This window comes from Staurois parvus, unplaced genomic scaffold, assembly GCF_062004578.1.
Source record: "Staurois parvus isolate SC_StPar_1 unplaced genomic scaffold, SC_StPar_1.0 ptg000212l, whole genome shotgun sequence".
NCBI lineage: Eukaryota > Metazoa > Chordata > Amphibia > Anura > Ranidae > Staurois > Staurois parvus.
The window spans coordinates 884,879-910,337 of NW_028318008.1; the positions used below are offsets into that span (position 1 = coordinate 884,879).

General features: G+C 47.5%; 2 protein-coding genes across 3 annotated transcripts in view; one reads left to right on the plus strand and one right to left on the minus strand.

Moving 5' to 3' along the window:
- The window catches only part of LOC149461025 (uncharacterized), a 28,678-nt gene extending 25,603 nt beyond the window's left edge, over window positions 1–3,075 (plus strand). The window contains exon 13 of the mRNA XM_089678933.1: window positions 93–3,075. Within this exon, the coding sequence (XP_089535059.1) occupies window positions 93–1,513 (1,421 nt within the window). The 3' untranslated portion in view covers window positions 1,514–3,075. The remainder of the gene's footprint in view (window positions 1–92) is intronic.
- Window positions 3,076–8,716: 5,641 nt separating this feature from the next.
- Window positions 8,717–21,606, minus strand: LOC149461026 (uncharacterized). Of its 2 annotated transcripts, XM_089678925.1 has the most exons (7): window positions 21,475–21,606; window positions 16,200–16,258; window positions 15,771–16,114; window positions 12,780–12,929; window positions 11,003–11,173; window positions 10,809–10,917; window positions 8,717–10,718 (listed from the first exon to the last, which is right to left on the minus strand). In XM_089678925.1, the coding sequence occupies exons 3-7, from the start codon at window positions 16,056–16,058 to the stop codon at window positions 9,622–9,624; spliced, it is 1,815 nt and encodes a 604-aa protein (XP_089535051.1). In that variant the 5' UTR covers window positions 16,059–16,114; window positions 16,200–16,258; window positions 21,475–21,606; the 3' UTR covers window positions 8,717–9,621. The 2 variants fall into 2 exon arrangements, with proteins under 2 accessions (XP_089535051.1, XP_089535052.1); XM_089678926.1 differs by lacking the exons at window positions 16,200–16,258; window positions 21,475–21,606 and having other exon boundaries at window positions 15,905–16,078.
- Window positions 21,607–25,459: the final 3,853 nt, after the last annotated feature.

The following is a 25,459-nucleotide window of genomic DNA, read 5'->3' on the forward strand; positions in this document are numbered from 1 at the left end:
TAAGAGGTTACAATCTTTATTGTGTTGCTGTTATAAGACATGGCATGAGGAATACACCGTCTGTGTTCTCACCGTGTCCTTTTATCATGCAGATGGACCTCCAACCAAATATTTGTCACCTGAAGAGTTCCATACCCGTCTCTCCATATACAGCAGCAACACTGGTATTAGTCATGGAGAAAACAAACATACAAATGTGCTGGAAGAGGAGATGCAGAGAACATCTGTGAAGAATGTGGTGGAGGAAAGACAGAATCTGGTGGAAAGGGAGAATTCTCCACACACATCCCAATATTCCTTCACTGAAGAACTTCATTCACGTTCAGAAAGTCTTCTCAACATGGACATTTATACCCCAACTGTGTGCACATCGGCACTTCGTAAAGAGGAGCCCTACGCACCTGTACAGGACAATCTTACCACTGCTGGGCTTTACACAACAGTCCCTACACCTTTCACTTGCAATTATGTTAAGGGGCCACCCCACCCAAGTAACGAAGAAGAACTTCCCAGCACTGATGTCTCTATACCACTAGATCCTGACGAGTACACGACTACCATTGTTAAAGAGGAACCCTACTCAGGAGAGGAGGACCTCGACTCTGATGTGTATATGTCCATAAATCAGAGACTTTATACATCTGGGGATGTTAAAGAGGAAACGGGCTTATTCGAGGAAGCAAATCTCGGTGACTTTTACAGCCCCACAGATAACAGACAATCAGACTATATGTCTCAGAACTTTAAAGACCATCCTGGCTCCGCATTTAGTGATGGGAACTTATCAGATAATATCTACATGCCGGCTCTGAATACGTGTGAAGGAGACTCCATGAGTCAGATGGCCTCCTGGGACATGGAGCCATCACAGATGGATGGAAGATCGTTATCCTATAATAACTCTACAAGTGCCCCTGGTGCTCCGGCCTTGGGGGAGAAGTCCTTTGTATGTTTAGAATGTGGAAAGTGTTTTTCATGCGGTCCCCACCTAGTCCGCCACAAGCGGACCCACACTGGTGAGAGACCCTTTAAGTGTACGGAATGCGGCAAATTCTTTTCCAGCAGCTCCAACCTTCTAATGCACCAGAGGACTCACACAGGAGAAAAACCCTTCGCCTGCCACCAGTGTGGGAAACGCTTTGCCCGGAACCCACACCTGGTTCGCCACCTCCGAATTCACACCGGAGAGAAACCATTCGAGTGTGCCGAGTGTGGCAGGAGATTTAACCAGGACTCCAACCTTCTCAAACATCAACGCACACACTCAGGAGAGCGACCATTCATGTGCTTGGACTGCGGCAAGTTTTTTACCAGCAACCCCCATCTACTTCGACACCGACGTGTTCACACTGGAGAGAAGCCTTTCTCCTGTCCAGAGTGCGGGAAATGTTTTTCCAACAGCTCCAATCTTATCACACACCGCAGAACTCACCTTTCCCTCCGACTGCTAGAAGAGCTTCCCAACCAAAGGAAAGCCCAACTACAGCGTACAGGACCCAACCAGCCCCTCTAGAATCATTGCCCAAACGCTAGACTATCCCCTCTGGAAACATATTCCCAACCAACAGACCAGTCATACATCGGACAGGACCTAACCAGCCCCTTTAGGATCATCTGCCCAACCACCAGGCCGGTCCTGCAGTGGACAGGACCCTACCAGTCCCTCTAGAATCATTGCCCAAATGCTAGACCAGTCCCTCTAGAAACATCTGCCCAACCACCAGAATAGTCATACAGCGGACAGGATCCCACTAGTCCCTCTAGAATCATATGCCCAACCACCTGACCAATCATGTAGTGGTCAGGCTCAAACCAGCCCCTGTAAAAACATCTGTTCAGTCCAAAGACCAGCCACACAGTTTGGCTTCTCACCGACTGCAGCAATCTTCGTCCACAGGACGCAAGGCAACCCCTCCAATAGGGCCGCTGTTTCATCATGGGGGGGGGGGGGGATTCTTTCCTAACCCCACAATGGCAAATCAATTTCCTGTATCAGATCCTGCTGTTCTGTAATAATTGTGTATAGATATTTTAGCTGTAAGAAATCGATCAGTGCTTTGCTGTTATTGATTTTGCAATTACTACCTCATGGAGTATTAAATGCCTCCGCGGCTCCCCCATACTGTAAAGAAACTTTTCCTAAACTTGTGGTAAAATCTGGTGGATATAAGGCAGCACTGGACCAATGTGCTCCATACCCCCATCTCTGGGGCGTCTAGTTGGAACAGTCATGTAGGTGGATGATTAGTATAAAGTTTTACAAACATCCAACATGTTTCGGACCGCACCTTCTTTAGTGCTTAACATGTACGAAGTCATCAGCCACCCCATCTCCACATGGCTATGGTGACACCTCAGTTTTATTTATCCCTCAACATAAGCCATCTAATAAAAGCTGTCTGGATTTATTTCCACTCCTTAGATTTTAAGACCTGAAGGAAGAGGCATTCTCCCCCAAACATGGTGGATGTTCTTCATACCAATCATTGAGCTCCATGATTGTTTCTACCAGGAGCTCTTAGCCTTACAGTCATGATCTGTCTTCTATACACCTGAGCCACGCCCCGCTTCTGGGGGGTAAAAGGCTGCCAATCTTTACCGTTGAGATATATATTTATATAAATGTGTGTTAGACCCCCTCAAAGTCTCAATTTCCCCCCAAGCCAACTCTTTCATTGTAGGCCCCTACCCCATCCATTTCTTTTACTTAGTAAGTCACCAGACCTGTATCCTCCATACATTACCCATATCCATCCATCATAATCCAGCCAAGGCCTTCCATGCGATTTATACAGGGCAATACTTCACATTCATTGGGGTTTTACTGGCTTCTACATTCCTACATTGATGCCGGAGTGAGCTATGAGAGTCCCTTACGGCAACGTTTCAGGGAACTGGCTGGGGATGGCAACAGTTGGCTACAAAATGGAAAATGGCTGAACAAACACTGAAATATTTATGTTTTTACATTTCATATTTGTACAAAATTGACCTCCTCATTTTGCACTGTGTACTTCAATAACCTATTAGCTCTTGGGGCTGGATTGTCCCAAAAATAAATTTCCATACATAGAACACGACTTGTTTCTGATTGTAAGCAGCTGTAGAGTGGGAGGAGAACCAGGATTTTGTATCCTTTTCCTGGCGTTCATTAAAGAAGACGTACAGGCAAAGCTCTTTTGGCTGTACTTCTGTGGCTCACACGCATACAGTTCGTTCTGCACTCCTATGACCCATTTTCAGTTGAAGGCCGTTGTCAGCTGACATCACTCAGCTCGTCCAGGATCCACCCCAGAGTCTGGAGCTGCATCTGGATCTGCTGAGAGCCTGAGTCAGCTGCTCCCTCCACAGCTCAGCCCCTGGAGTGAGGGATGGGACAGAGCAGACAACGGTGAGAACATAAACAGTGGGCATGAGATCGCTGAGTTGTCACCCTCTGACCCGGCGGAGGAAAGATGCAGCATCTACCCAGGTAAGTATAATTTGGGAAAAAAATTAAATCCCATACTTCTCTTTTAAGGGACACAGTCCGAAGGATTCTGAGATGATCAGGTTATACTGCCACCTACAGGACTAGCAATCAAAAGCTAATCCCTGACCCCCAATACTGCTTCCGCAGTAGGAGTGAGCATAAGATGGACAGTGGGACCCGTGTCCCTAAGGAGCTCCAAGAAAAAGGGTTTTACATAAAGTGAGTAATCCAGTTTCCATAATCGTTCATAAAGGAATACAGAGTCTGAAGGATTTTGGGATGTCCCATAGCAGTCAAATTGAAGGGTGGGTAATAGCAAAGAAAATATCAAGAAACCCACAACCCAAGGAAAGAGTCCTAAACATCCATCTGGTAAAACACGGAGAACGTGAAGATTAGGTGGTAGCCTTACAAATGCCCAAGAGGCACTGATTGAGCAGAATGTACCTTTACAGGAATAGGCTTGAATAGTAACCCACCTAGAGATGCTGGAAGGAGAGGCAGACTGTCCCTTATATGGAACCTCAAGAGTGACACAGAGGGAGTCAGTCTGTGAGAGATAAACATGGACAGCTTGTACCACATCCTTCTTCGGATCTACTGGAGAAGAACAAAGAGATGCAAATTCAATGTCCTGCTTAAGGTGAAAAGGTAGAAACGGGGCCTTAAACCTCAAGACAACCTTGTCTCTGTGCAGGACAAGAATGGGTTCCCCACAAGAGAGGACAGCCAACGCAGAAACTTGCTTCGCAGAGGTTCTGGCAGCAAAGAAGACCACTTTTCAGGTGAAAGTGGACACAGAAATGTCACTGATAGGCTCAAAGGGTGGCTGAAGAGCTGATAGGACCATGTTGTGTTCCTAAGGGGTCACAGATGGACATACAGGTTGGAGCATGAGCAAGCCCCTATATAAAAGCCCATACCAGGGAATGAGAGGCAAGCAGTTTTTCAAAGAGAATCACTAGAGCCAAGATATAGCCTATGATAGCACAGGACAACTTTTGATCCAGATCAGATTGAAGGAAGGTCAGGATGCATCTCATGGGAGTACTTTTTGGGACTAAACCATGTGAAGTATGCCATGTTTGATGGTAGACCTTGCAAGCCATTTCCAAGCTTTTAGGAGTATAGGAATAACGGAATCAGATACACCCCTGTCCTTCAGGACATATGCTTCAACAGCCATGCCAATAAAGTCATTGACCATGAAGGAGGGTAGAAAGCTGATCTTTGGGACAAAATATCTGGGTGATCTGGAACTACCCATGGACAGTCTGCCAGAAGCCAGATGGGGTCCAAATACAACATCCTTCTGGGCCAGTTTGGTGCGATGCATATCATCAGAACCCAACCCTAAGGAAGGAGCTTCAGCAGAAGGAATATCTAGACCAGGCTGAACTGACCCCATGGAGACACCAGAGCATCCGCTGCCATGACTAGATCTCTGGACCTTAGAGCCAAACTTAGTGATTTTGTTGAATTGGGAAGCCAGGAGGTCTACGTCTGGCATTCCCCATCTTCCACAAAGGTCTTGAAACATGGGTGAAGAGATTGTTCCCGAGTCTGGAATATGATGTGCTGCCCAAGACAGAATCTTGTCAGTTTCACCAGCCATGAGACTTTACCCCCCCGATTGCTGACGAATGCCACTGCTTTGGCAGGCATCTTCCAACTGAATCCAGATCAGATGACCTTGTAGGGAAGGGACAAATAAAAAAAGTAACTCCAGAATTTTGTTTGGGAGACAAGCTTTCATCAGCATTCAAGTCCCCTACAGCTAAGGTGTTCAGGACATACATATGTCAAAGATTCTGCACTATGTAAACCTGATAAGAGGAATCAGCAGGAGATCAAGTAGAACATATACCAGAGGAACCCAATGCAATGAAAGAGTGTCACAGTGCTGGGTCCCTCAAGTGTTAACCCCCGCAGGGGATGAAAAAGGGGACACAGTACACACACCAGCCTCCCAAACAAAAAAGGAAGAAAGTCCCAGCAGCTACTGTAGCCGAGGTCTGGAGAGCACCCTGCAGCAATAAATTACTCGAGAATGTCAATGCAGCACCCAGAGCTCACATTCCAGACTTCACTGCTTAGGTAGGCACAACCCTGGAGGGGTAAAGTGATCTAGAGCTACCAGTACACTAGGTGCCTGGAGAGTGCCACAAGCAGCACTAGGTGCCTGGAGAGTGCCACAAGCAGAGGCCAGTGACTGAACATCACAGGTAGGCCCTATGTCTTCACCATGGCTAGGCCAGGTACGACTTACAAGGCAACACCAAGAAGCAGCTACCCTGGAAGACTATAATAGAGACTCTCTTGGCTTGCAGTGAAACAAGGATCTTGTTAAAAGGAATAAATATCAAGTGAAATAGATTAATTTTTCTTAGAGAAGAAATGTTCATACTGCTAGGACCTTAGCAAAAAAAAAAATGAAGCATGATGGGAGTAGGAGGGGTTATACTGACTGATTAACACCCTAACCCCAACTACAGTTGCCCAAGAAGCCTTCTAACCCTGTGCTCATTAATGAACAATTAAACACGGTTTTACTAATGTGAACTGGAAGGTAGAGGGGTGGATGGGCTAAGCTGGATACAACGTAGACCAACCGATTAGTGGAGAAGCAGGAATGAGGAGAGTGATCTAGTCCACATTAATCTCTAATAGACACTGAAAAGCAGAGTTCTCTTTAACATACCGGACCATATCAGCATCTTGGAGTGAAGAAATTCTGCTTGGAGACATTTGTAGACATTGGTCGGTAAGACAGCAAATTATAAGAGTGATATGGGCTGGGGCATGTCTATACAAAGGCCAGAGAACCTCTTCTTACGAAAGATATCTGCATGCATGCAGTACTCTGGGGTCCACAAGAGGAACCTGTCCTTCTACCTTTCAGTGTAAATCCCGGGCAACCCCCACTACTGCAACTCTTTCCTGATCTACAAAACCAACACATGTATTGGGGGCATCTTACTCCATGCCTGGCAATTCTGCATTGGTAAGGTATGCACATTTCTGTGTACAATACAATGGGCAGGGAATCGGAACTGGGCAGTTCAATGGAGCAGGTAGATTTTAAATGTTCTCAGGTTCAACCAAGAGGATGGCACTCCCAGAATAGCCAACTGCAAACATCTAAACTGTATAACAGAACAGGGAATTGCAGGTAGGGGCGCTGGGACTTTCTCTGCTAAGAAGTGAAGATGCTGTTCTGGCACACAGTGCGACTCTGGATGGCTCTCCCATCATAAACATTGCTGAGACAATATGCACTGCTATTCACCGATTCATGCCTAGATCAATTTGCTGACATTTGACAAGCTATGGACAGCTCTCTTAAAGACCAACTGAAACTGGTTTTGCATGAAAACCAAAACTCCCCATTATCATCTGGATTTAGAACACCTGTGTTAGAGCTAAAGAGTGCTTAATGGGCTTCAAGAAAGAAGTCTACAGAAGACCATCATAGACTAAGACTTACTAGAGGAAATGGTTAGAGACTGTTCTACAGAAGACCACCATAGACGAAGATATACTAGAGGAAATGGTTAGAGACTGTTCTACAGAAGACCATCATAGACTGAAGGCTTACTAAAGGAAATGGTCATATAACGTTCTACAGAAAACCGTCATAGACGAAGATATACTAGAGGAAATGGTCAGAGATGGTTCTACAGATGTCCATCATAGACGAAGACATACTAGAGGAAATGGTCAGAGACGGTTCTACAGATGTCCATCATAGACGAAGACATACTAGAGGAAATGGTCAGAGACGGTTCTACAGATGTCCATCATAGACGAAGACATACTAGAGGAAATGGTCTGAGATGGTTCTACAGAAGACCATCATAGACGAAGACTTACTAGAGGAAATGGTCTGAGATGGTTCTACAGATGTCCATCATAGACGAAGACATACTAGAGGAAATGGTCAGAGACGGTACAGAAGACCATCATAGACGAAGACATAATAGTGGAAATGGTCAGAGACAGTTCTACAGAAGACTGTCAGACAGAAGACCTACTAGAGGAAATGGTCAGAGACCGTTCTACAGAAGACCATCATAGACTAAAGGCTTACTAGAGGAAAAGGTCAGAGACAGTTCTACAGAAGACAGTCACAGACTCTAGGCTTACTAGAGGAAATGGTCAGAGCTTTCTACAGAAGAAGTCTGTCATAGATGAAGACTTACTACAGTAATTGGTCAGATAATGTTCTACAGAAGACTGTCATAGATGAAGACTTACTAGAGGAAATGGTCAGAGACCGTTCTACAGAAGACCGTCATAGACTGAAGACTCGCTAGACATGGGTGTCAAGCTGGCGGCCCTCCAGCTGTTGCCAAACTACATGTCCCATAGGGCATTGCAAGATTGACAGTTACAAGCATGACTCCCAAAGGCAGAAGCATGATGGTAGATTTGCAACAGCTGGAGGGCCACCAGTCTGAAACCCCTGCTCTAGAGGAAATGGTCAGAGACCGTTCTACAGAAGGCAGTCATAGATGAAGACTTACTAGAGGAAATGGTCAGAGACCGTTCTACAGAAGGCTGTCATAGATGAAGACTTACTAGAGGAAATGGTCAGAGACCGTTCTACAGAAGGCTGTCATAGATGAAGACTTACTAGAGGAAATGGTCAGAAATTGTTCTACAGAAGGCCGTCATAGATGAAGACTTGCTAGAGGAAATGGTCAGAGACCGTTCTACAGAAGGCCGTCATAGATGAAGACTTGCTAGAGGAAATGGTCAGAGATTGTTCTACAGAAGACCGTCATAGATGAATACCTACTAAAGGAAATGGTCAGAGACTGTTCTACAGGACCGGCTGGCAAATTAATTTATTATGTAGGAGACAGTCAAAGTTTATGGACATGTTATATTAAACTGCAAGGGACTACTGCCATTGAAGGTATATTTACAAATCAAAGTTTCCATCACTGACCCAAGGGCCACATTTCAAACACCAAAGAGCCATATGTGTCCCCTGGACTAGAGGTTGGGCACCAGGGCTTTAGTCAGAGACCACGAACAAGTATGGTTTAACGACAGCATTAAAGTCAAAGTATCAGAAAGCCCCAAGCACCAGCCAGGGAACCAGCACTGGCAATAGAGCTCAGCAATGGCGGCCCCCATACTCACACAAACACCCAATCCATACAGATGGGACAAGAGACCGGCAGTGACCCCCCCCCCCCTCCCCCGACACAAAAAAAGGCAGACACAGGCCGCTGGTATCATGCACGGCTGCTAGCAAGGCAGTATATATATTTATTTATTCATTTCAGCCCAATACTAAAAATAAAATATGGCAGGACAAAACGGGGAGAAGATAAGGAAGGTTACAGGTGAACGCGGAAATAAAATCAGAACATGAAACGGCTTGCCGTGAAATAGATCTTCGGGTGTAAAAGACGCGTCGTCTCTCAACAAGGGACAACAAAGATGGGGGAGGGGATGGTCAGGAATTATGGTCACATAGCAAGCGTAAACACGCATCCAGATATTGTCAGGTGGTTAATTAACAGCCTTTAATTAAGACATTTTTGTTATTTTCAATATGAAAAAAATTATAAGATGAAATTGCAGGAAAAAAAAAAAAATCTTCAACTTCCGTCCTCGTTGAATGCTCCTCGGCCCCAGCGAACGTCTGCTTTATATTCGGAAATAAAAAAATAACGATCCTCAAACAGTATTGTGAATCTTTTGCAATAGTCCCGAGATATACGATACAAATGAGAAGAAACAAAGACGGCCGGTTTCCAGGCAGGATGACGTCCCTCGTATCGTCTCTGGGCTAGTGGGCCTCCGCCATTGGCAAAAAAAAACCCTTCCTGGAAAGACAAAATACTCGATTTCGAAGACTTTGGCCACATAACACGAAGGAAAACACCCTCCGACTGTCGGAGGAAACAACGGAAACAACAAGATAGATGGTTAGTCTCCCTGATGCCACGGTGAGAATATTGCATAAATTCGGGAAAGGGGCGGGGACTGACAGACAAGACGCACATGCTACTGTCCACAAGGTCACAAAGGGGGTGGGGACTCCGGTAAACAAGGTCAAATATTAATAGCTGTCTGTATGTTAGAAATGGCTTCTTCCACATGATGACGTGCAGATCCAACGTTGATTCATCTCACAAGATCTGCTTGACCAGCATATCTGTGACATTGAGGGCAGTGAAGGGGCTCCGCTCTATGTGGGTGGCCTGATGGACGATGAGATTGCTATTTCTAGTGAAACATTTGCCACATATGGGACACGAATACGGTTTCTCTCCCGTGTGACCGGTCAGGTGGTTGAGAAGGGTCGGCTTGTTGGCAAACACTTTCCCGCACTCCGGGCAGGTCAGTCTCTCCCTCCTGTGATCTCTCCGGTGATTGGCAAAGTCTGAGCGCCTGACGAAGCATTCCTGACATTCGGAGCACGTGTATGTCTTCAGCGTACGGTCTTTCTTGGTGGAGGTGACGGCTGCCTCTTCGCTCGTTCCTTCATCGCCTGAATTGGGCTCCTCTGTATTAGAAGTCGATTTTTGGGGTCCTTCGTCTTTGGGTGGAGGCTGGATTTCAGGTTCTGGAACCGGCTCATCTTCCTCAGAACCTGATCCTCCCTCGATTGGGGCGAATGAGAATTTCGTATGTGCGTGTTTTATTAGGGCGTTTACATCTGTATCCAAGTTACTGCTGTCATCAAACCCCAAGAAGTCCACAGGGCCACCACTGTTGGGGAAGAGCATTGGAGGGGGTTCGGTGTGAGTAGCCGGGTACTGCTCATAGTCGGCTGGTGTGTACATGTTAGAATCAGTGTCGTCTCCACCAGAATCGGCATCTTCGGCACGATATTTAGACGTGTAGCAGCGTTTCTTGTATTTCGGGGCTGTATAGTTTTCAGGAAAGCTGACATTTCCTTCGTCTTCTGACACAGACTCCTCTTTGATCTTTATAGACAAGAACTGTGTGTTGTCCATGGCGTTCCCGTCTTCACAAGACGCAGATTCTTCCTTGATACGGATAGCCGTGAAATCTACAAGAGCCGAGTCACCCATATTGTCCTCCCCACCTGACTCGTCTTTGATGTTCTGAACCTCAAAGGGCGTATTGACCGTCTGGACGTAGGTTCCCGATTCGGTGATCATTTCTCCTTCGTGACCGGCCACCTCATCCTTATTAGTGTGATCTGCACCCCTATAGATGTTGGCTTCCCCGGAAACGGCTTCTTCAGCTAGTCTTGCACCTGAGGCAAAAGAAGAACACAAAGAGATTTTCATGTAACTTCTACACATTGTACCACTTGGTGAAGACTGAACAGACGAGCGACTCTTACCCTGAGAGGTGGAAGGTTGGCTCCTCTCCACTATCACACTCTTATGCGCACCTTTGTTCTTCCCTTTCCCAATATGGGAACTAGTGGCATCCTCACTGCCTCCGGGGCCCTAAGATGACAATCACAATGACACGATCACCACCCCGGCACATCCCTAACCATCCAAAGATACAACCCATTTCCCAGAACCTCACTTCTCCGGTCAGCAGCTGGATGATTCGGAAGGTGAGATCCAGGATTTTCTGGTCGCTTTGCCTCTCCTGTTTCAGAGTCTGTGCTACGGATGCCGACACGGGACCGCCAGCGGCTGGCAGATAGTTCCTGGGGACAACAGGCTCGCCAGACTTTGTCATGACTGTACATTCCTAGACAAGAAGACGTGATAATAAGATCTCCACATACAGACAGATCTATCATCCGCCCAATCCAGGTAAAAAAATCCAACAGTGTGGGGGAGTCTTACACCTCAAGGTCAGAACTACTTACTATCATACATAGGAATGTCTATTTTAAATACACCCAGCAAGCACCATGGAGGAGCACGGAGCACTATGGAGAAGCACCATGGAGGAGCACGGAGCACTATGGAGAAGCACCATGGAGGAGCACGGAGCACTATGGAGAAGCACCATGGAGGAGCACGGAGCACTATGGAGAAGCACCATGGAGGAGCACGGAGCACTATGGAGGAGCACCATGGAGCACAATGGAGGAGCACCATGCAGGAGCACTATGGAGCACAATGGAGGAGCAGAGAGAACTATGGAGGAGCACCATGCAGGAGCACTATGGAGCACTATGGTGGAGCACAGTGCACTATGGAGGAGCACAGTGCACTATGGAGGAGCGCAGAGCACTATGGAGGAGCGCAGAGCACTATGGAGGAGCGCAGAGCACTGTGGAGGAGCACAGACAGAGCACTATGGAGAAAGACAGAGCACTATGGAGAAACACGGAGCACTATGGAGGAGCGCAGAGCACTACGGAGGAGCACAGACAGAGCACTATGGAGAAACACGGAGCACTATGGAGAAACACGGAGCACTATGGAGGAGAGCAGAGCACTAAAGAAAAGCACAGAGCACTACGGAGGAGCACAGAGCACTACGGAGGAGCACAGAGCACTACGGAGGAGCACAGAGCACTACGGAGGAGCACAGAGCACTACGGAGGAGCACAGAGCACTACGGAGGAGCACAGAGAAAGGTACATAACAATGCTCCTCCCCACCCTTGTAGATATAGGAGTTGTATCTGATTGCACACCCACATCGATCATTTTGGTGAGAATACCAGCACCCCCCCGGATCTCAATTCTATCTTTTCACTCCCCACCAAACCTCCCGTCATTCAAACATAAAGGGATGAACTTTGTTGGGAAGCCCTTCACACACCCTGCAGCCTGGGCTTTACAGGATTGCTGGCTATTTGCCATAAATTGAAAGATGACCTCACAACCCCCTCCCCAACTCTCCAGTCCCCATGGACCTTTTATGACCCCCCATCTTTGGTGACCTTTCCAGCCACTATGGTGGTCCAGCACTTTATCAGTACACAGCGCCAAAGGCCGCGTAACAACATAACGGGAGGAAGGGCGAAGGCTCACAGGTCAGCACAGGCCATGTAAACAAACTCCTTTTGAGGTTCCTTTCTTCCGGGACAGTGCCCAAAACACAGGAAAGAATCTAATTGGTCAGCACTGACCAATGAGCGCTCGCCTTTGCAACCAATATGCCGCTATACAGCCTCCAGCTCTGTTCAGTGAAAGTGCTAGACTGTTACTCTAGATGGAGGCGGAATCAGAAGATGGGACCACTGAGCAAATTTCTATAGACTTCAAGAGCCATGCAGTCCAGTGTAGGATCAAGAGAAGATACATTTCCACTATGGGACTCATATAAAAGCATTGGGTACACAAGCTACCCCTGACCCTGCCAATTCCTGGTCATGTGCCCCTCCCAGAATCCCTCACCTCTCCAGCCAAGACAGAAATGATCTCCATGGTGAGGTTCAGAATCTTCTCTGACATCTCCTTCCTATCCTTGGCAGTTCTGGATTTGGGTTTCACTCCGGCCTTGCGTAGTTGGGAACGCTCACTTGTTCTTCTGGTTTTTTTATTGGCCTTCAAATAAGAGAAATAAAAACAGAAAATCAGCTAGTCTGAATACAGTATGGGGCTTTCCTACATCTAGAAGGAAGTGTCCTTTCTGCTCTGATGCTGCATTCATGTCCTCTGGCATTTCTCGGACTTCTCAGCTGTGATGTTCCTTGCTGCGTTTGCAATTAAAGAATAAATCTAAATTCTCTGAGCAGAAAAAAACATGTGAACGTCCTAAGAATTCCAGAAGAGTTGTCTGACTCGGAAATGGAGGTTTACTGTCTACAGGAATGCAGCATAAGTAACCCTGGTGGCTTCACCACTAACTTGCCTCTCAGATCATTTCTTTGCCCTGTGGTTGGTCAGGAAAGTGACGCGAGATCCTGCACAAAGCTCTGACCACAGCCCAATGGAAGAACCCAAACAAAACTCTGATCACAACCCAATGGAAGAACCTGCATAAAGCTCTGACCACAACCCAATGGAACAACCAGCACAAAGCTTTGACCCCAGCCCAATGGAAAAACCCAGACAAAACTCTGACCTCAACCCAATGGAAGAACCTGCACAAAGTTCCGAACTCAACCCAATGGAAGAATTTGCACCAAGCCCTGACTTCCACTAATAGAAGAACCTGCACAAAGCTCTGACCACAACCCAGTGGAAGAACCTACACAAAGCTCGGATCTCACTCCAATAGAAGAATCTGCACAAAGTTCTGACCTCAACCGAATTAAAGAACCTGCAAAAAGCTCTGACTGCAAACACAATGGAACAACCTGCACAAAGCTTTGACCCCAGGCCAAAGGAAGAACACAGACAAAACTCTGACCTCAACCCAATGGAAGAACGTAAACAAAGCTCTGACCTCAACCCAATGAAAGAACCTGCATAAAGCTCTGACCACAACCCAATGGAGGAACCTGCACCAAGCCCTGACCTCCACCAACAGAAGAACCTACACAGAGCTCTGATCACAATCCAATGGAAGAACCTGCGCAAAGTTCTGACCTCACTCCAATGGAGGAACCTGCACAAACCTGCACAAAGTTCTGAACTCAACCCAATGGAAGAACCTGAACAATTCTCCGACCTCAACCCAATGTAAGAACCTGCACAATTCTCTGACCTCAAGCCAATGGAAGAACCTGCACAAAGCTCTGACCTTAGCCTAGTGGAAGAACCTGCACAAACCTCTGACTTCACTTCAATGGAAGAACCCACACAAAACTCTGACCTCAATCCAATGGAAGAGCCCGCAGAAAGTTCTGACCTCAATCCGATGAAAGAACCTGTACAAGCTCTGACCTCAAACCAATGGAAGAACCTGCACAAAGCTCTGACCTTAGCCTAGTGGAAGAACCTGCACAAAGCTCTGACCTTAGCCTAGTGGAAGAACCTGCACAAAGCTCTGACCTTAGCCTAGTGGAAGAACCTGCACAAAGCTCTGACCTCACTCCAATGGAAGAATCTGCACAAAGCTCTGACCACAACCCAATGGAAGAACCCACACAAAACTCTGACCTCAACCCAATGGAAGAACCTGCACCAAGCCCTGACCTCCACCAATAGATGAACCTGCACAAAGCTCTGACCGCAACCCAGTGGAAGAACCTGCAGAAAGCAATGACCGCAACCCAATAGAAGAACCAGCACGAAGCTCTGCCCTCAGCCCAATGGAAGAACCCAGACAAAACTGTGACCGCAACCCAATGGAAGAACCTACACAAAGCTCTGACCTCAAGCCAATGGAAGAACCCGCACAAAACTCTGACCTCAACCCAATGGAAGAACCCGCACAAAACTCTGACCTCAACCCAATGGAAGAACCCGCACAAAACTCTGACCTCAACCCAATGGAAGAACCCGCACAAAACTCTAATCTCAACCCGATGGAAGAACCCGCACAAAGCCCTGACCGCCACCAATAGATGAACCCGCACAAAGCCCTGACCGCAAACCAGTGGAAGAACCTGCAGAAAGCTCTGACCGCAACCCAATAGAAGAACCAGCACAAAGCTGTGACCACAACCTAATGGAAGAACCTGCACCAAGCCCTGAACTCCACCAACAGAAGAACCTGCACAAAGCTCTGACCTCAGCCCAATGGAAGAACCTGCACAAAAATCTGACCTCAGCCCAATGGAAGAACCCGCACAAAACTCTGACCTCAACCCAATGGAGGAACCTGCACAAAGCTCTGACCTCAACCCAATGGAAAAACCCGCACAAAATCTCTGGCCTCAACCCAGTGGAGGAACCTGCACAAAACTCTGACCTCAACCCAATGGAAGAGCCCACACAAAGTTCTGTACTCATCACAACCAAACATCTGCAGGAGGTCTTGGAAATGCCATCTATTTTCCTCATTAATCTCAATCCCACCACAAATGTTCCAGCATCCAATGGTGCCTTCCCAGAAGAACACAGCAAAACGACTAACTTCCAGTCTATACTCACTCTGAAATAAGGTGCTGTTTGCGAGGGGCCCCAATACAAGCCCTATAAATAAGGTGCTGGGCACGAAGGGGCCCAATACAACCCCCTGGAATAAGGTGCTGTTTGTGAGGGGCCCCAGTACAAGTCATATAAATAAAGTGCAGGTCACGAAGGGGCACCAATAATCATTTAGCATATTTGTCCCCCAGCCTAAAGGAATTTTTTTCTGGACCATACATGACTATTAGTCCTAGTGGCCCTCTTATTGGTCCCAGACCACTTCTGTCCTAACCATACTCATGTATGAATGTCACCCTTTCATCATTGGCTGGAGAAGGACACCTCTACCGTAAGATCTCACAATCGCACAACCCGCCAATCCATCGTGGAAGGAACCAACCACTCTACGGAACGTCAGAAACTTACTGGGCCATCTGGAAGAAGAACGGGGCTGACACCAGCCAGGTCCACCACTCCAGACTGAAGGGAGGTAGGTTCTCCACCATAATCTTGTCCCTGAGATGCGTTCAGCCCTATGGAGACCGGGTGAGTTCTCTTACGCGGTGCGTTTGCCTTGCGTCCTCGGCGGGATGCATTGGGGAAGATCGATGAAACAGGAACTTTCTTCAATATACTCTGCAGCCCGCTTGGCTCAAAAACATCCACAGGAAAATAGCCGATCCTGTCTGGAAGTCCCTCAGCCATCCTGTCCATGGCGTCACTCACTGGGCCGGTCAGTGCTCCCCTGTCATGATCCAATGGCGGCCTCCCTGCAGGAATACATGCAGTATTATCCAGAGGAACTCCAAACCTCCAACGGGGCCTGGGCTACAGACAACAATATCCACTACTTACCCTCAGGTCAGTTATATGTGAAGTCCTCTCATCCAATCACTAGGGTCTGCCACCAATATCTGAAACCGACAAAGACTAACGGTGAATGACCCGGGGGGAATATCGGGAGAAGAACATCAGAGTGAACGTGTCGTATACTAAGACCACCATGAGCCTGTGCACTACCCCCATCATACATAGAATGGACCTTCCCAATCGCTCCTATAATCCCCCAAAGTTCTCGGACCAATCTATACTCCCCCAAAGTTCCCGAATCCATCTATAATCCCCCTATAAACCCCCCAATATTCCCGGATCCCTCTATAATCCCCCAAAGTTTCCAAATCCCTCTATAATCCACCCAATATTCCCGAATCCCTATATGATCTCCCAATATTCCCAGATCCCACTATAATCCCCCAATATTCCCGAATCCCTCTATAATCCCCCCCAATATTCCCGAATCCCTCTATAATCCCCCTGGAATATTCCCGAATCCCTCTATAATCCCAATATTCCCGAATCCCTCTATAATCCCCCCAATATTCCCGGATCCCTCTATAATCCCCCAATATTCCCGAATCCCTCTATAATCCCCCAATATTCCCAGATCCCACTATAATCCCCCAATATTCCCGAATCCCTCTATAATCCCCCTAATGTTCCCAAATCCCTCTATAATCCCCCCCAATATTCCCGAATCCCTCTATAATCCCCCCGGAATATTCCCGAACCCCTCTATAATCCCCCCAATATTCCCGGATCCCTCTATAATCCCCCCAATATTCCCGAATCCCTCTATAATCCCCCAATATTCCTGAATCCCTCTATAATCCCCCAATATTCCCGAATCCCTCTATAATCCCCCAATATTCCCAAATCCCTCTATAATCCCCCAATATTACCGAATCCCTCTATAATCCCCCAATATTACCGAATCCCTCTTTAATCCCCCAACATTCCCGAATCCCCCTTTAATCCCCCAATATTCCCGAATCCCTCTATAATCCCCCCAAATATTCCCGAACCCCTCAATAATTCCCGAATCCCTCTTTAATCCCCAAATATTCCCGAATCCCTCAATATTCCCGAATCCCTCTTTAATCCCCAAATATTCCCGAATCCCTCTATAATCCCCCCAATATTCCCAGATCCCTCTATAATCCCCCAATATTCCCGAATCCCTCTATAATCCCCCCAATATTCCCAAATCCCTCTATAATCTCCCAATATTCCCAAATCCCTCTATAATCTCCCAATATTCCCAAACCCCTCTATAATCCCAATATTCCCAAACCCCTCTATAATCCCAATATTCCCAAATCCCTCTATAATCCCAATATTCCCAAATCCCTCTATAATCCCAATATTCCCAAATCCCTATATAATCTCCCAATATTCCCAGATCCCTCTATAATCCCCCCAATAATCCCGGATCCCTCTAAAATCCCCCAATATTCCCAAATCCCTCTATAATCCCCCCAACGTTCCCAAATCCCTCTATAATCCCCCCCAATATTCCCGAATCCCTCTATAATCCCCCAATATTCCCGAATTCCTCTATAATCCCCAATATTCCCGAATCCCTCTATAATCCCCCAATATTCCCAAATCCCTGTATAATCCCCTCAATATTCCCGAATCCCTCTATAATCCCCCCAATATTCCCGAATCCCTCTATAATCCCCCCAATATTCCCGGATCCCTCTATAATCTCCCAATATTCCCGGATGCATCTATAATCCCCCCCAATATTCTCGAATCCCTCAATAATCCCCCAATATTCCCGAATCCCTCTATAATCTCCCAATATTCCCGGATGCCTCTATAATCCCCCCCAATATTCCCAAATCCCTCTATAATCCCCCCCAATATTCCCAAATCCCTCTATAATCTCCCAATATTCCCGGATGCCTCTATAATCCCCCCAATATTCTCGAATCCCTAAATAATCCCCCCAATATTCCCGAATCCCTCTATAATCCCCCAATATTCCCAAATCCCTCTATAATCCCCCAATATTCCCGGATTCCTCTATAATCCCAATATTCCCAAATCCCTCTATAATCCCAATATTCCCAAATCCCTCTATAATCCCAATATTCCCAAATCCCTCTATAATCTCCCAATATTCCCAAATCCCTCTATAATCTCCCAATATTCCCAAATCCCTCTATAATCCCCCCAATATTCCCAAATCCCTCTATAATCCCAATATTCCCAAATCCCTCTATAATCCCAATATTCCCAAATCCCTCTATAATCCCAATATTCCCAAATCCCTCTATAATCCCAATATTCCCAAATCCCTCTATAATCCCAATATTCCCAAATCCCTCTATAATCCCAATATTCCCAAATCCCTCTATAATCCCAATATTCCCAAATCCCTATATAATCCCAATATTCCCAAATCCCTATATAATCTCCCAATATTCCCAGATCCCTCTATAATCCCCCCAATAATCCCGGATCCCTCTAAAATCCCCCAATATTCCCAAATCCCTCTATAATCCCCCCAATGTTCCCAAATCCCTCTATAATCCGCCCCAATATTCCCGAATCCCTCTATAATCCCCCAATATTCCCGAATCCCTCTATAATCCCCCAATATTCCCGAATTCCTCTATAATCCCCAATATTCCCGAATCCCTCTATAATCCCCCAATATTCCCAAATCCCTGTATAATCCCCCAATATTCCCAAATCCCTGTATAATCCCCTCAATATTCCCGAATCCCTCTATAATCCCCCCAATATTCCCGAATCCCTCTATAATCCCCCAATATTCCCGGATCCCTCTATAATCTCCCAATATTCCCGGATGCATCTATAATCCCCCCCAATATTCTCGAATCCCTCAATAATCCCCCCAATATTCCCGAATCCCTCAATAATCCCCCAATATTCCCGAATCCCTCTATAATCTCCCAATATTCCCGGATGCCTCTATAATCCCCCCCAATATTCCCAAATCCCTCTATAATCCCCCCAATATTCCCAAATCCCTCTATAATCTCCCAATATTCCCGGATCCCTCTATAATCCCCCCCAATATTCCCAAATCCCTCTATAATCCCCCCCCAATATTCCCAAATCCCTCTATAATCCCCCCAATATTCTCGAATCCCTAAATAATCCCCCAATATTCCCGAATCCCTCTATAATCCCCCAATATTCCCAAATCCCTCTATAATCCCCCAATATTCCCAAATCCCTCTATAATCCCCCAATATTCCCAAATCCCTGTAAAATCCCCCCAATATTCCCAAATCCTCGTATAATCCCCTCAATATTCCCGAATCCCTCTATAATCCCCTCAATATTCCCGAATCCCTCTATAATCCCCCCAATATTCCCGAATCCCTCTATAATCCCCCCAATATTCCCGGATCCCTCTATAATCTCCCAATATTCCCGGATGCATCTATAATCCCCCCCAATATTCTCGAATCCCTCAATAATCCCCCCAATATTCCCGAATCCCTCAATAATCCCCCAATATTCCCGAATCCCTCTATAATCTCCCAATATTCCCGGATGCCTCTATAATCCCCCCCAATATTCCCAAATCCCTCTATAATCCCCCCCCAATATTCCCAAATCCCTCTATAATCTCCCAATATTCCCGGATGCCTCTATAATCCCCCCAATATTCTCGAATCCCTAAATAATCCCCCCAATATTCCCGAATCCCTCTATAATCCCCCAATATTCCCAAATCCCTCTATAATCCCCCAATATTCCCAAATCCCTCTATAATCCCCCAATATTCCCAAATCCCTCTATAATCCCCCAATATTCCCAAATCCCTCTATAATCCCCCAATATTCCCAAATCCCTCTATAATCCCCCAATATTCCCGGATTCCTCTATAATCCCAATATTCCCAAATCCCTCTATAATCCCAATATTCCCAAATCCCTCTATAATCCCAATATTCCCAAATCCCTCTATAATCTCCCAATATTCCCAGATCCCTCTATAATCCCCCCAATAATCCCGAATCCCTCTATAATCCCCCAATATTCCCGGATTCCTCTATAATCCCAATATTCCCAAATCCCTCTATAATCCCCCAATATTCCCGAATCCCTCTTTAATCCCCCAATATTCCCGAATCCCTCTATGACCCCCCAATATTCCCGAATCCCTCTATGACCCCCCAATATTCCCGAATCCCTCTATAATCCCCCCCAATATTCCCAAATCCCTCTATAATCCCCCAATATTCCCAAATCCCTCTATAATCCCCCCAATATTCCCAAATCCCTCTATAATCCCCCCAATATTCCCAAATCCCTCTATAATCCCCCCAATATTCCCAAATCCCTCAATCCCCCCCAATATTCCCGAATCCCTCAATCCCCCAATATTCCCGAATCCCTCAATCCCCCCAATATTCCCGAATCCCTCTATAATCCCCCAATATTCCCGAATCCCTCTATAATTCCCCAATATTTCCGGATCCTTCTATAATCCCCCCAATATTTCCGGATCCTTCTATAATCCCCCCAATATTACTGGATCCTTCTATAATCCCCCCAATATTCCCGAATCCCTCTATAATCCCCCCAATATTCCCAGATCCCTCTATAATCCCCCCAATAATCCCGAATCCCTATATAATCCCCCAATATTCCCGGATCCCTCTATAATCCCCCCAATATCTCCCCGTAGAGTATTACTCCTAAAATCTGATCTCTGCAGAGTATTACCCCCAATAAGATCTGATCTTCCCGCAGAGTATTACCCCCAATAAGGTCTGATCTCTGCAGAGTATTACCCCTAATAAGGTCTGATCTCTGCAGAGTATTACCCCCAATAAGATCTGATCTCTGCAGAGTATTACCCCCAATAAGGTCTGATCTCTGCAGAGTATTACCCCCAATAAGGTCTGATCTCTGCAGAGTATTACCCCCAATAAGATCTGATCTTCCCGCAGAGTATTACCCCCAATAAAGTCTAATCTCCCTGCAGAGTATTACCCCTAATAAGGTCTAATCTCCCTGCAGACTATTACCCCTAATAAAGTCTAATCTCCCTGCAGACTATTACCCCTAATAAGGTCTAATCTCCCTGCAGACTATTACCCCTAATAAGGTCTAATCTCCCTGCAGACTATTACCCCTAATAAGGTCTAATCTCCCTGCAGACTATCTCTCCCATGTGGGGGAGGGGCAGCCAGGTCTGCAGACTATTTCACCCCATTGACACCCGGCCGCCCCTCCCCCCTCGACTCCTCCCCCTGTGCCCCCCTTTCTGGGGTGGGAGGACAGTGTGGGGGGGTAGGTACCTTCTTCCGGTCGGTGTCGGTGGGTCAGTCCGGCTCTCCCCGGTTCTGGTTGCTATCCGGCCTCCCTCCCTGGATACCGTCTGCCCTCCCCCTCCCCTTCCTTCCGCGTCACCTGATCACCAGCCAGCCAATCCCCGCCCGCCGCCTCCCCGGCCTGGCAGCCCGGCCGCACCACGTGATCCCGGGGGAGGGGCCTCGGCGGGCTGCTTGACAGGCGCTCATTGTCCTCCGCCGCCATTTTGTCCTCCTCCGCCATGATGGCCGGATGGGGCCCTGAGGGGGTAGAGGGGCCCCTCAGGTGTCTATGTGACCCCCCTTCCCTTACAGAGGTAGGGGCTGTGATGTATATAACACACTGTGTACATAGAGATCGTGTCATCGTGTCAGTGGATGGTGGGCCCCTGGGGAAGGGATAGGGGCTCCTGGGGGGGAGCACAGGGTACAAAGAGACCCTGTCATCGTGTCAGTGGATGGTGGGCCCCTGGGGAAGGGATAGGGGCCCCTGGGGGGGAGGAATGTATATAACACAGGGTACATAGAGACCCTGTCATCGTGTCAGTGGATGGTGGGCCCCTGGGGAAGGGATAGGGGCCCCTGGGGGGGAGGAATGTATATAACACACAGGGTACATAGAGACCCTGTCATCGTGTCAGTGGATGGTGGGCCCCTGGGGAAGGGATAGGGGCCCCTGGGGGGGGAGGAATGTATATAACACACAGGGTACATAGAGACCCTGTCATCGTGTCAGTGGATGGTGGGCCCCTGGGGAAGGGATAGGGGCCCCTGGGGGGGGAGGAATGTATATAACACAGGGTACATAGAGACCCTGTCATCGTGTCAGTGGATGGTGGGCCCCTGGGGAAGGGATAGGGGCCCCTGGGGGGGGAGGAATGTATATAACACAGGGTACATAGAGATCGTGTCAGTGGATGGTGGGCCCCTGGGGAAGGGATAGGGGCCCCTGGGGGGGAGGAATGTATATAACACGGTACATAGAGATCGTGTCAGTGGATGGTGGGCCCCTGGGGAAGGGATAGGGGCCCCTGGGGGGGAGGAATGTATATAACACGGTACATAGAGATCATGTCAGTGGATGGTGGGGCCCCTGGGGAAGCTATAGGGGCCCCTGGGGGGGAGGAATGTATATAACACGGTACATAGAGATCATGTCAGTGGATGGTGGGGCCCTTGGGGGGATAGGGGCCCCTGGGGGGGAGGAATGTATATAACACACAGGGTACATAGAGACCCTGTTACTGTGTCTGGATGGTGGCTGGTCGGGGCCTGGGGAAGCGGGGGGGGGGGGTTAGGGGCCCCTGAGGGAGATGTGTGACCCCTATAAAGAGACTTTTGTCACTGTCAGTATAGTGTTTCTGGGTGAATGTTGGGTGAATTGACCACATAGACCCCCCCCCCCCACCAATCATATTCTCTAGAACAGAGAATATAACTCTAGAACGTGTTCTATAGAACAGAGGTCTCCAAACTGCGGCCCTTTGCTTGCTTTTATCTGGCCCTTGGGGCTCAATTTAATCCTCTGACACAATGATGGGGCACTATTCCTCCCAATGACACCAACAATGGGGCAGAATTCCTCCCACTGACACCAAGGATGGGGCATAATTCCTTCCAATGCCACCAAGGTTTGGCCCCCCTAAAATCTGAAGGATAGTAAACCCCTGCCATAGAACGCTGATCTCTTCAATACCAGAGGATAAATCCTTATCCTGCCAGGGGGAGCTGATTAGTTCCATTGTTCCCCTGATGAATACAGAACCCCTCCCCCGTGGTGTAGAGATGAGGGGGGAGGGGTTCTGTAGTCTTATCCCAGGGTGACAACTCTGCTCTTCCATAGATACAGTACAGTGAGTGTTGTCACCCCAGGACAGGAAGTGTCTTAGTGGCAGGCTCACCAGGTGATAATGTGGGGCAGAGGTCATAGAGGAGCCTGGTGTAGTTCTCCAGGTTGACCACTAGATGTCCCCATTGTGAGGGTTGGGAGCCCTGTGTAGGCAGTGTAGGTGCCTGTGTAGCCACTAGAGGTCCCCATTGTGAGGGTTGGGAGCCCTGTGTAGGCAGTGTAGGTGCCTGTGTAGCCACTAGAGGTCCCCATTGTGAGGGTTGGGAGCCCTGTGTAGGCAGTGTAGGTGCCTGTGTAGCCACTAGAGGTCCCCATTGTGAGGGTTGGGAGCCCTGTGTAGGTGCCTGGGTAGCCACTAGAGGTCCCCATTGTGAGGGTTGGGAGCCCTGTGTAGGTGCCTGGGTAGCCACTAGAGGTCCCCATTGTGAGGGTTGGGAGCCCTGTGTAGGTGCCTGGGTAGCCACTAGAGGTCCCCATTGTGAGGGTTGGGAGCCCTGTGTAGGTGCCTGGGTAGCCACTAGAGTTCCCCAGAGTAGGGTGTACCTAGTGAGGAAGGGCCAGTGTGAGGCATTCTGGGTAGGAGGACTCTGTATATATAATCTGGTGGGAGTTGGTTATAGGAAGCAATGCAAGGACCAAGGAATGAAAAGATGTCATCCTGGAGACCTCAGATCCCTATGGTTTGGGATGTAGGATGGTATGGCCCGCTCTTCCACTCTCTGCTCGTATCGTCTTCATATTGAGGAATGTGTGGTCACCAGGATGACTGGAAGGATCTATGTAAATCGGCGGTGTTCCGGTAAGAGGTGTCAGGAATGGACTTGCCAATAGTGGTGGGACTCACCTGCCTTGTGGGCTGCAGTACCAGGGCTGGCCAGCGGGTGCTGTCAACAACCAGAGGTTCACTTCGGCAATTAGCCATAACCTGAGGCTGATTACAGGTGTATTTAAGGGATGGCCAGACCTGCAGTCTGTGCCTTGGTGTGTGTTTTTCCATGGGCCCCTGTACCTTGTAACCTGCATTCCTGTTCCTGCCTGACTTGTTGCCGACCCTGCCTGATGCTGACCTCTGCTGACTTTTCCTGTTTTATCCCTGGCTTGTGACCCTGACTACTCTCCGCCTGCTCCTCCTGTACCTACCTGTCCGATAGTTATCGACCCGGCCTGCCTGACTACGTTGTGCTCTATATGTGTATGTACCTGTGTATCTGTATCAGTTTAGGTTTGGGTTTGTTTCACCTTGTTGTATGTATTTGGGGTTGTATCTTGGGGTTTGTTGTATGTATTTGTGTTAGCTTGGGGTTTGTTGTATGTATTTGTGTTAGCTTGGGGTTTGTTGTATGTATTTGTGTTAGCTTGGGGTTTGGTGCACTGCGTTTATGTTTGTATTGTTAGTCTTAATAAATTGTCTTGTTTATACCATATCTGGAGCCTGCGTTTCCCTGTGTCAGTCCACACACTTCTGGTCACACCCGGAGCCCTGACAAGAGGTTAGAATGTTCTGTTATGTCTGGACTCTTCCTTCTTCGATCATCAGGGTGGGGACATCTGGGGTAAGGCCTGGAGAAGGTATGGGATGTTCCTCAACTCCAGTCTGCTTGTAGGATTGTGCCACCACCATCGGGATGACTGGAAGGATGAATGTAAATCAGTGTTGTTCCGGTAAGAGGTTAGGAAGGGTTTCTTTGTGCCCAAACTCTTCCTTCTAACCATAACGAATCAAAATTTGGACAAAATTTTTGTTATTCAGAGATGCGGATGTATCCAAATTTTTGATTCACAACAGTAACGGATTTCCACAAATCCAAAATAAATTATAATGAAAACATTCTATTCGTTCATTTGTAACTTCAGAGGGTTTTGTAGGTTCCATTATACGTCTCACTCTGTATTGTTATGATTGGCCAAAGTCGCAAAACTTCAAAGTCGCAAGGAAGTCACCAAAATAAGCAATGAATCTGAATCTTCCGAAATAACTTCTGAATACAAATCAATTTGAAACAAATTCCAAAATGTAATCATTCTATCATAATATGACAAAACAAAATGATTGCTTTAACAAATGAATCCAAAGCAAAATAAATCTAACCTCAGGATGAGGATGTCTTCTGGAGTCAGGCCTGA

Bases quoted from the DNA above. Each gene is read 5' to 3' on its own strand.
- LOC149461026 (XM_089678925.1), bottom strand. From the start codon at position 16,058: ATGGACAGGATGGCTGAGGGACTTCCAGACAGGATCGGCTATTTTCCT. The intron at 12,930-15,770 runs GTAAGTTTCTGA...TCTTATTTGAAG, and splicing joins TTCTTCTTCCAGATGGCCCA to GCCAATAAAAAAACCAGAAG. The intron at 10,719-10,808 runs GTAAGAGTCGCT...CTTTTGCCTCAG, and splicing joins CCAACCTTCCACCTCTCAGG to GTGCAAGACTAGCTGAAGAA.